At 39.7% G+C, this 12135-nt stretch overlaps 2 protein-coding genes across 6 annotated transcripts in view; one reads left to right on the top strand and one right to left on the bottom strand.

Moving 5' to 3' along the window:
- SLK (STE20 like kinase) overlaps positions 1 to 11018 on the bottom strand; it is a 50975-nt gene extending 39957 nt beyond the window's left edge. Inside the window, exon 1 of one of the 2 annotated variants that reach the window (XM_074593207.1) lies at positions 10122 to 11018. In XM_074593207.1, coding sequence (XP_074449308.1) covers positions 10122 to 10271 — 150 coding nt within the window. In that variant the 5' untranslated portion in view covers positions 10272 to 11018. The remainder of the gene's footprint in view (positions 1 to 10121) is intronic. The other variant, XM_074593208.1, reaches the window with a different exon arrangement.
- A 91-nt stretch (positions 11019 to 11109) lies between these two features.
- The window catches only part of STN1 (STN1 subunit of CST complex), a 49316-nt gene continuing 48290 nt past the window's right edge, over positions 11110 to 12135 (top strand). For 2 of the 4 annotated variants that reach the window (XM_074592045.1, XM_074592047.1), the window contains exon 1: positions 11110 to 11196. The gene's annotated coding sequence lies outside the window, so the exon portion shown is untranslated. Of the gene's footprint in view, positions 11197 to 11323; positions 11399 to 12135 lie in introns of those variants that run through there. The other 2 variants (XM_074592051.1, XM_074592049.1) reach the window with 1 other exon arrangement.

Raw genomic sequence — 12135 nt, 5'->3', positions numbered from 1 at the left:
AGATTCAAAAGTATCTTCTTCATATTGCACTGGCTCAAAGGTGAGGTCCCATGATGGGCCACTGAAGACTAAGAAGTTACAACAGCATCAATAAACATGGAAACAGACATCACAAATAGGAGAGTTAAGTCTGTACACTAGCTCATTTTTGTATTTCACTTTCAAATGTTAGGGGAGGTGTGTGGTTTTTTGTTTGTTTTTAGTTAAATGTAACACACTAAAGTAAGGGTAATTAATTCTAGGGTTATTAAGCCGACCAGAACATCTAAGCTTGCTACTAAGAGACAGCCTGAAGTTGTTGCTGCAGCCAAAAGCAAAGGAGGCATTTTCAGGTACCTCAGCTATCCCTGGTGATCAATAGGAAACACGTGACAGTATTCTTGTTTATATGATGATCCTTAAACTTTCAGACTTCCCACACCAGAGATATGAAAAATAGCAGACTGTGCTTCCTTCTTTCAGGTTACTCATAAACTCAGTTAGTGCACCTTCACTAGCAGTAAAAAGTAGTTGAAAAGGGTGAAAGAGTGAAAACAAGCTTGGCTTAACTATAAGAGTACCCATTTCTCCATGTTACTGGAATGTTTTGAGTTTGTTTTGGGGCTAATTCCTGTTCAAACTCTTCTGACCATATTCCCCAGCAATGATCACAGATTTCACAGTGTAATGTAGTTGCACAGACCTGTGGTTCTGACCCATGACTATCCAGCACTGAAAAGCAGAGCAGTTTGCCTGAATGGTGAACTGAAAGATTTGTGGCATCCGCAGAAGTTAAGCAAGTAAGAGAATGAGAGAAGGGCAATTAAAATCATTAAAGGGTCAAGCACTTGTCTTATAAAAAGCAGACTAAAAAGGTTGGGCCTCTTCAATTCAAACAGGAAAAGCTGAAGGTGGGGCAGGAACATGACTGAACTTTACAAAATAAAAAAAAGGCATCACATGAATTGAATAAAGCCTGATTGAGACAAAGGCTGTGAAGGAGATGAGGGTTTACTGCAACATGCTAATTCTTGCTGAAGCACTCAATTGACGTTTCTCCATTGCGGTTTTACCACCTTCTGATTACAAAGTATGAACTCTTTTCCTAGTAAAGTACTGCTTAGAAATACAAGTGAAAAGTCATCTTCTGTAATGTGAAATCTAGACACGTGCTACCAAAAAGCTTTGGTTTTACAGCATAAATCTGTATCAGGAGAACCATTACCTATAAGATAAAGAAAGAATAAATTCCTGTGCAAAAAGTCTTGCCAAGTTATTACTGTATCATTAACAAAGTTACAATAACTTCCTTCAGAACACTGTTTTCTGAGTCATGGTTATGACTAAACATTTCTAGAGACAAAACCCAGCCTCTAAAGTTCTCTTTAAACAAGAAAGCTCAGACAGATCTAAAATACTGTTCAGTGAGATACGAAGAAAGTAAAGGGACAGTCTTCTCCAATTCATTATCAAGCTAGATGGATTCAAAAGATTCTATCTTACCATGGTGATTCACTGTTGCCTTCATATTAAGTAAAACAATTTTTATGTAGACACAACTTAAGTTCTAGGGTAATGGTTCCCCCCAAAACTTCAGTAGACTGTACAGTTGTCCTTCCATTCTCTGTTCACCCACCATTTTGAATTACTGCATTAATGCAACTTTAGAAAAATTCTTTCTGAAAATAATAAAATCCCTTTATTTGTCACGGCCTCCTTCAGTTTCAGATTTTCTGAAACAACAATCAACAGACTAATTTTTAAGACTGACAGTTTAGGGTAACAGTCACTTAGTCCTCTGTAGTAAGGAGAGATTTAGCACATTTTAAATGCTGATCAGTAAATTGATTTGGCTATTGGAGTACGACACTACTTTTTCACTTCATGTTCTTCTCCATAGAAAAATCAGTAAAAATTAAAAATCATATTGTAAATAGCATGCTTCAGGTAATCAGAACCTTCTTAAAGCCAGGTTTTTGGTGGAACTTGATTCAAGCGTGAATCTGTGCTTGAGTAATTTCTTGCTCTAGGCTATAGGTAATTAGCTAAATAGAAAATGTCTCAAAAATATAAACATGGCTACGTAAAGGGGAAAAAGGTTGTGTCTTTCTCTTAGCTTCCAAATCACCATTCATGCTTAGCTGTTTTACACTGACCTCTCTCTATAAACACATGCAATCCCACAGAATACTGCAAACCCATCTTAATCCAGAAGAGTAAAAATAAACAAGAAAAATCTATAACTTTAATATTGTAACTTGCTTTTACATACATTTAGAACTGCTTTAAGAAACAGTATGTCCTCCTAAAACCAAATATGATAGTTTAAGTAGGTGCATTAAAGATACAAAGAATCTCTCATTACTATTTTATTGTGAATTTTTTGCTTTAGGTAAATCTTCTGTTGCATGTACTTTAGTTGGTTTGTATCATGAACGTAGAGCATATTCAACAGAAAATTTGAAATGCCAATGGAAAATTAACATTTACAGTAATGCCTTAACTTTTGTTGAGGTATGAATACCATTGCAGAGTGGTCTGAAGTAGCCTTATTGAACATTACTTAGGCAATTTTTATTGCCTGACATACTTCAAAGTTATTCTGCAAGTACTAGGTCTTCTTTCTCTCTAAAAAGACTCTTTCCCATTTCCAAGTCGAAAAAAAATGTGTTTCCACATGACATATTTGAGATGTAATTGACAGTTAAAATTTCTTTCAAGCATTCCATACTATAATCATGTTACAAAGCCATTAAAAATGAATTAGAGGGAGTTACAATACGTATTTTAGATGAGTTTGGAGAAAAATTATAAAGCTTCATTATTTTTTTTTTTTACTCTGTGCTATTAATTCAGTCAGCTTTGTTTTCTAACTGCAAATTTCTTGGATTTTCCATCACTAAACATTGAAAACTGGAACAATCCAAACAATATCAAATTAAAGCACTGTATTTGAGTAATTTGGCAGCTACTGTAAAGTAAGACAATAGGCAAAAGAAGTGAAACAATATGAATTTGTCAGTTCCATGTATAACCTGAATTAATTAAAGATTATTGGGGGAGCACAAAGAAGCAAAGACCAAAAAAGTATTCATAAGTGACACTTCAGACGACAGGGTCTCAAGGAATGCATTTAAGATCTCAAACCAGAGAGTTTAATTACATGCTGCCTCTTTTAAACAAGCACAATTGTCATTGAAGGAGAATGATGTTTCTAATCTTACAAGATTCTCAAAACATGGGTCACGGCCCATGAAATATGTAAGGCCCATTCATAACTGCATTCAATTAAAAAAAATAATCCCAAGCTGGGGATTGGGGCATTTGCAAATACAAAGCCAACAAATTATTTCTTCGATATTGTTTATCGGGTGGTCAAAACTAGAATTTGAGTGACCACCAAAAGAAACTTGTGAAAAACTCTATAACAATAACATGTATCACTGCTTGGAGGATTGTATTACTGGAGGACTGCTTCCCTGCCAAAGATTAAGCTCTAAAGGTTTGACCAATTTGTCTACAAAACCTTTTAAGAAAAACCCCAAAACACAAACACAAAACAGTATATTATTTTTCTTTTAGCTCTTATATCAGAATTATTTAATTAAATAGACTGCATCTGATTTAGATATGAAGAATTATTTCACCAAATTAGAACAGCTGAAAGAAGCTTGATTCTTTAATGAAGCAACATTAAACAGTCATTTACCTTATGCCTGAAATCCAAAGTTTTACTCTCCAGACAAGAAACAAACACTCCAAGCACTTACACAAATAGTCAGCTAAGAAATATGAAATATCAGATGACATGAAAAAAATTAGGAACTGTTATAAACGTAGATAAATAAAATCAAATAATGATTTCCTATTTACTTAGAGTTTTAAACAGTTTATATAACTGTGCTTACACCTTGGAAAAGATGACTGCCTTACCAAGGAGTGATGATGAGCATTCTATATTTATCCTCCACAAACTCGTCTGCAGTTTAATTCTGAATGCAACAAACAGACAATACGTTACTCATAAGTATTGTGATGCTGATTTCAAGCCAAGTGACTTAAAGATGTCCAAAAAATGAGACATGAAACATGTGCTCTACTTCTTAGTACTTTAGAATATTTCCTTGCTACAGACAAAATGGAAAGGAGATATTACATTCTGCAAATAGCCATTTAAAACAAGAAAATTATCTCAGTTTACAATCTACAGATAACATTCTTGCACTACCCATTTTCCTTAAAAAACTTAGATAGAGCGACAACAGGTGTGAAGAGCTCTGCAAAGCTTTCCCCTTGACACATTTCCCAGGGTTTAAAACCGGGATACTGCCTTTTCCATAACTGGTATCTTCAACATGGTAAAACTGCAATAGTGTGAAAATAAAGATAACATTATAGGGCAACTCACCAAGCTGATCAGCAAGACTAAAATTGTTTGTCTTCTATGAACGGTCATGTATCTTTTTTTATCTAGACCATACACAGCAGCCCTAAAATACTCAGGCTACTCTTACAGAAATTACTGTTCTTAGGAAGCTTTAGGTAAAGTTTTAGTTCTACTTTACTTAGACTAAATATTTAAAACTGAACATCGCTATCTTATGCATTAGTCTCTTAAGAGTAAATCAACTCTCTTCTCTCTTCTATCTACTAATGCCTCTATGGCTAAACAAAGCAACGTGGCATTTAAGTGAATATTATTAATTCAGATCTCCTGAGGATAACTGCACTATTTTACTGCTCTAGTTTAATCAGAGGTCAACTTATATAGTCAATTATGAATGAAAATAGATTAGAACAAAATATATTTAGTACAGCAAACAATTTTAATGAAAATTGCCAAAAGTTCTGCACTGATTCATTCTTATGTTTAAAACGTCAATTTAGGACATTTTCACCTGCTTTTTCTTTCCAGGTCTAGGCTTATGGCAGAGTCCCACATGAAACTTCAGGTTTATGAAACACAGTATTTGACTGGAAGTTTTCAAACGTGAATTTATCTTTCAAGTAGTACCAACAACAGGATTTCAGATGAACTCAAGCAATATCCTTCCACAGGAAACTGTAACTTTTAGCTCTGACAAATTCTTCTAAAGAATTATTGGAGCTAATGACACCAGGTAAGTCAAAAGACAAAGAGCAGACAAAAAACAGCCTATCAGCTTAGCTATTAAGTAAGTGGTCAAAATCTATTCCTATGAGTGTTAAGTTACAGATGTAAAAGATAACCACTCTAGCCAGCAGTATGATACACTAGTTTCATTATGATAACTTCGAGTTGCAATATCCAAGTGTAGGAATTATTTGGAACAATGTGCTTTAAGGCCACAGAAACTAGGAAATGTAAATTCTTCTTGCTCTGCCCTGATTTTGTTTTCAGGTCAGACTCATAAAAGTATTTTCTAGGATTAGAAAATAAGTTACGATGTTAGTGGTACGCAAAAAATACTTTTAAGCAGCAACCAATTGTCAGTTCATATTTTAGCATTAAAAGGAGTTAAGGCTGCACTATCATTAAATGATATAATCAGTTCAGTCTTATTAAATCAAAATTTTAAAATTCTATTTTTTTCTACCTGCTGTAGAAGACACTAAGGCAAAAACAAGCTCTCCTGCAAGTCACATAGGTACATTACAGGTAAGATAGTTTTAAATACAAAACCAAAAGCTTAGATTAAGTGAAGGAACATCATTAGTTTATTGGACTTGAACAAATGCTATTATCGAAAGTCCACTATCATTTGCCAGAGATGACTTTGTATTGGCCACTACTGCAAATATAAGTATATATGAATAATTAATGTAGTTGTAATTTTCCAAAGATAATGCATTTGGGTAATGCTGTTCACCATGATTATGGCTATCAGTTTCCACAACTCTTCTTCCCTGAACCTAAAGAGAAAGCAGAACAGGCTTTTTAATCAAGCATCACTTAATTGCTGAGAGTTGGAAAACTTGTCTTCATAACTTTAGATTAAATACAAATATTTGATATTCCAAATTCCTATGAGAACCTTGTATACACAATGCTTCCAACATCTTAGATTCAGGGTAATAAATGAGATATTACAAATGGGCAGAATATTCCAATTCAAACTAAGAAGAATGAATGCAATTCACAACCAGACAAATACAAAGGATTCTCCAATAACAATTTGCCAGCTTCTGTTAAAGTTATATATACATTATATATTTTCTCTACATACACATAACACACAGAGATACCCTGTATCTTATATAGTATACTGCCACATATATTCTACTGCTAAAGAATCTGTTCCCACAGAAGACTTAAATTAGTATTTTTGTAAAGATGGTACCCATAATTCTCATAATGATGGCCAAAAGGCCATTAATTTCTTGGAGGAGTATCCTCTAGCGAAGAGCTCAGAGATAACACCAACTAAACACTAGGAAAATACCTTTCTGCAATATGTGTTCTTATATTAATGTACAATGTTCTTACTGCAAAAAAAGGCTGGCAAACTTTACTGAAATATAGTCCCATCACTTTATTTCATTCAAAAGATTAACTCTGGAAGATATCTACATTTTAATTAGTTATGTGCATCTGTATGACAAAGATTCTCAATCAGGAACTTTAGCAAGAAAAAGCCACAGAACACGTTAGGCATTTTAAAGGCCTGTTTTCACACCATCTGAATATTAACTACTGGGAATTTAGAAAGCAGCTTAAAGCTGATGAAAGTCTTCACATGGTTACTTAAAATTACTACAATTTAACACTTACTTATACGTATTTATCTTAAAGCAACCTTTACTGTGTGCACTGAACTGACATTTGATACAATAGGGTAATGTAACACACAATAAAGTAACATGATATAATAATGTAACTCATTTCTAAAGCAAATTGGTTACAATTAACTTGAACATTAGGAGGCCTAAGATTTTTCAGGGGACTTAACCTTATTTAATCAAGAGCAGTTTTACTCTTAAAAAAAAAAAAAATCTAACTGCCTAATTTCAAAGTTGAAATCCGCCCCCAGTACCAATAGTATGCTTCTCCAGTGGCTTTCAGAACCACAGCAGCCCTTTCAGTAATTCTAAATAACCCATGAAAGGCAATCAAAAAAGTCCATCAATAGCAACCTCGAAATTCTCTTTATAAGGGCGATCACCTGATACTGAAGTATTGCAAGGGTCTATAAGTTGAAAAAGGATGGAAAGCTACACCATTATTCATCAGCCAAGAGCAAAAAGAAAACAAAACAGCCTAAAAGTGGCCTCTTTGAAGAGGCTGAAAAGGGCTGGAATGAAAAGTCCTATACAACCATAAACCTTTGCCATCAGCAGTCTGCAGTTACATAGCTCCTCTGATCACAAGAGACTTGCAACAGCAGTAGAAACACTTAAGAGTATTTCTAAACATTACTTAGAAGTTAGTGAATACAAATGTATGAATCGTCAGAGCTAAAAAAGCTTTTGAAAACTAGAACAAACAGCTTCAAAGGAAATAAGCTCTTCTACTAATTTGGCTACCTAAGTTATTAACAAAATAAGCAAGACCCTTGTACTTCATTGGGAAGAACTTTGACATACAAAACTAGTTATCATCAGACATAGCATTTTTTTGGTAAATAATTTAATCAGTTAGGCTTTTATATAATACTGTCTGAATCCTTTAAGAGTCGATTTTGAGGTTTTATTTAAATATTTGATACTTTGTCCAGAATATAAAAGTTACACAACTAAACCAAATACTTCTCCTTGGGAAATCACAGCATGTAACCAATCTAACCTATGTTTTATTACAAGTCCAAAGAATACAAAACCTTATTTATCTGGCAATTCTATTTTATCATATATATGCCAAAACCCTGTCACACACTGACTCCTAGGATCTTAAACAAAAACAAATGTAGTTTTGGCAAATGTAACTGACACAGGGTTGTTTGAGGTTTTTTGGTAAAAAAACAAAACAACAATAAAAAGCCAACAAAAAAAAAATGCCAAAAAATTACACCTCCACACCCCCACTTACAATCCTTAAAAGACAAGGTCTTCAGAAGTTGACAGTTCTGTTCTAGTTCATAGTTTTAATTCCACAATTTGAGAAGGTACCGAATGGCCATTCTTGCAGTTTGTCCTTTGAGGTGTACATCCAAGAAAGAACAACCTAACACACCCTTGCTTTCGAAACAGTTTCTTGCCAAGCATGCTCTGATGCAGGAAGACAAGTACAGTTAGTATCTGTGTGCAATCTTTGTTCTCAAACTAGATGGAAACAAAACAAATGCTGCTGAACACACATAGTAAGAGACTCTTTTTAAATTGGGATTTTTTTTTTCCCCAGGAATACTAGTACCTGTTAATTTTCATATGTGCTACGTTCACCGAGTTTACCAGTGTAACTACTGGTAACTACTACAATTTTTAAAATCGGGTTTAATTTTGAAAAACTCAATTTCAACAGTTAACACTGTCATTTCATGTTCAGAAATAAATCTCAAAGTGAAAAATCACATCCAACTGGAAAAAAACCTCTCTTCTTGTACACAAAGTACACTGAAATGCAGAATTTACCAGCTGCTTTGCTCAGGCACCTTCCTTTACAGACTACTGCTAATACAGACGTGCCTACAGGATAAATAAGAAGTGAGAAGAGGTTTGAGAACGGGAGGGGAAATGCATGTGGGGGAGGAGGAGAACACATTTAGTATTGTGCCGTTGAGGCTTCCCCACTCATCTCTATGGGACAGAGCACCATATTCATGAAAAGGGAATCAAAACTCCACCATGAAGTTTAAAAAAAAAACTTTAATTGCAAATACTGTTAGAGACAATATTATGTTTTTATAGTCACCATGTCTTACAATACAGCAACTGCAAACATATATCCCAGTCATTTCAGTAAAAAACCCCTCTCATCTTCCACACTGACATACATACCACCACTGAGAACCACCATCTAGACTATGTATTAAACAAACGTCAAAATAAACTATATGCTCTTAAAATAGAACACTGGCAAATTGCTAGGGGAAAAAAAAAATCAACCACCTAGCATTCTGAACTAACTGTGGCACTTCTGCTCAAATTTACAAGCAGGGAACATTACAGTACAATAAAATCTAAAATGGTTTCTACCAAAAATAGCACAGGTTTCATGAGTACCCAGATTCATAAACTCTCAAATGCAGTACTCTAAATATAAATGTTTCTTGACCAAATTAGCTTTCAGAAATACTGTAAATGCTATTATTTCTCATACTACTTTTCTCGTCTCAAGAATCTGTTCCAGAGTCTCAATTCATGTCAGTTCCCCAATTCTCTTATGCTTACCTTCCATGATGCTTTTTCCACACTATCCCTAAATGAATCGTGGAGGATTAATGCCCTTTTAGAAAGAGGAAGAGTAGCGAAACAACAGCAGCATTATGTCACTGTACCCTGCTTGATAAATTCTAGATAAGCTCCCTTAAAAACACCACTTGTACCAGTATACTTAAAGATTTAAAGATCAAACAACTATGAGAAGTTAGGAGACCCAACACAGGAATCCTGGGACGTAAAGACAGCTAAGATAACACAACTATTTAATTCAGTTCCACATGGAACAAGATAGGCGAATGCCCATTAAAGGCGATGTGAGCTTGGCCCAATGAGCTACTACACGAGGCACACAAGTCAGGTTTACTGTTCATGGACTTCCTTCCATACAGAAACTTTAAAAAACAAAAGTATGAACATCGCACCTAAGACTACAGTTTTTGTAAGACCAGAAGCCATGCTGTCCACGAGTTCAAAAAACCAAAATACAGGAGAAGAGAGCGATTCACCAAGGGGCAGGGTGGAGCAGAAGGCGGGACAATGACCTAATAGGTCTTTTCTATCTTTAGTTTCATGAGCCTCCGTGGCCAAGAGGCGCCTGGATCACACGCTCCGCTCCCCGGCCGGCGCTCCACGGGAACGGGAGACAGGTCCCTCCTGGCAGGGGACCAGGCGGGCGCAGCACTCACCTGCCCGGTGAACTTCTCCAGAAACTCGGTGCTCACAACAGATATCCCCAAGGTGACAGCGCTTTAGAGAGCGCCGAACTCAGAAGCAGTGCTACAAGTCATTTTTTTTTTTAGCGACGAGCAATGCTAGAAATGCTCCGAGTTGCCGCTTGCCCTTACCTTGAACACTTTTCCGAAAGCCCCATCTCCCAGCTCTCCGATAATTTCCCAGAACTCCTCAGGGTTCAAATCCCTCTTGACGTGCTCGTATTGTTTCTTCTTCTTCTCGCCGCCCAGCTTGAAGATCTTACGAAAGTTGAAGAAGGACATTTTTCCTCCTGCCGAGGGGAGCCCAGCCTCCGGGCGACCGGGCGGCGGGAGGGGGCGGGCGGCGTCTGGCGGTGCCCCCTCAGCCCGCCGTCACCATCCGGGGCGGGCGGTCCCGCCGGGCGCGATCCCTACGAGGGCCAAGCAGAAACTCCTCACGCCGCCCGTGGAGCCGTCACCACCGGGCGCTGAGGGGAAATAACACCCCGGTATTCCCCCGGAGGGGCCGGGCCCTCGACGCCAGCCGCAGCGGTGCTCTCCCGCGGCGGGCTCTGCCTATTCGGCCGGGCCGGTGACCATCGCCTCAGCAACAAGTGCCGGGCTCCCTCCTCGGGACGGGCGGCGGCGGGCGGGGCGGAGGACGGAGCCTGAGGAGAAGAGGGGCGGGCGAAAGGATCACAGCTCCCGCCGGTCACCCCGCCGCCCGCCTCAGAGGACGGGGCGGATATAAGGAAGGGAGGGGGCTGCCCCGCTCCCGGCCGGTGTACCCTCACGGCCCCGCGACGTCCCGGGGTGGCGGAGCGGAGGAAGAGGACGCTCCCCTGCCGGTCTCTCTCCCGCCCTCTCGCCGAGCGGGGCCCGGGCGGCACCGTTTCCTGCGGGGCGGGGCGGGGCGGCCCCTCCTTCCCCTCCTCCTCCTCCTTCGCTGCCGCCACCGCCCGCCGCCGGCGCGTGCGCGCGCCCCGTGACCCCGCCCCGCTTCCCGCGCTCCCGGAACCCCCTCGCGCCCCAGCCGCCGCCGCCGCCGCCGCCGCACCAGCGCACGCGCGCCACTGCCGGGCTTCGGCGCATGCGCAAAACGCCACACCGACAGCACCCCCCACAACCGTCCGCCGCCAGCAAAGGTGGGGGAAGAGGCGGGGCTTTCCCCTTCCCACGTGACGCGCGGCGGCGGCAGCCAATAGGAGCGTGCAGAGGCCTCCGGCGGGTAAGTTGGTGTCTGGCCCCAAGATGGAGGCTGGTGTCCCTTTTCCCCTCAGGGCCTGGGGGACAGCGTTTGGGGTGGGCGAGTTCTCGTCTTTTTTTCCCCTCCCGTTTTTCCTTTGGGATAGATAGGCTGCGTACTCGCAGTTGCGAGGAGAGGGAAGTGGCTTTTCCCTTTCATCCTCTGGTAGCCGTTATGGGTGGAGGTGTGTGGAAAAGGTATCATTTACTTTCTGATGAGTTCCTTATCCTGAAGGATACCTTGTTCCTCTTTGCTTTCTCCTCAGCTGTCCCGTGTAGGGAAGGCCTCCCCAGCCGTATGGCAGAGGGTGATGTTTCCTAGGTAGGGGGAGGGCTTCCTTTCAGGGCTGGCTGGGCACCTTGGCGTTCCTCTTTTCAGACCAGGTAGGCTCCCTCCTCTTGCCATATTGCTCCCGGGTGACTGTGGGAGCTGAAGGGGGTATGAGGCCCACTTTGTTGTGATGGCAGGTGGTGCCTCCTGGAGAGTTTGAGCTTGGGAGTGTTTGAGGAGTATGTTGGTAGAAAAAGGCGATGTTGGAAGACTTTCTTTTGTTTGTGGGCCAGCACTCTTGCTAGACCTGCTACTAGTTTGTCACAGCATTGAGAATGTGATGTTAATGTGCTGCATATGTTTGGTATCTTGTGAGATTTAATCAGTGGGACAGCCTTGAATTTCCTTATCGCACAGCCTTCTCCTCCCACAAGTGATTCCTTCATCAGCCTGAAGTATGGTTGTATTTTAATAGTTGTGTTGTTTATGTGCCACCAAATGTGTGGTATTTCTAAAGATGAAAACAAGAGGTATGCCCATTGTTTGGGTAAGGAGCAATTAGCAGACATCTTGGAGACAAAGTTTTAGGCTGTGATGGGAGGCAGGAAGTCAATCTTGCAGTTAAGGCAATGATGTGAGACCTAAGAGATC

This window comes from Larus michahellis, chromosome 6 (assembly GCF_964199755.1).
Source record: "Larus michahellis chromosome 6, bLarMic1.1, whole genome shotgun sequence".
Taxonomy (NCBI): domain Eukaryota; kingdom Metazoa; phylum Chordata; class Aves; order Charadriiformes; family Laridae; genus Larus; species Larus michahellis.
Note: the sequence above shows the minus strand (reverse complement) of the source record. Positions and strands in the feature narration are given on the sequence as shown.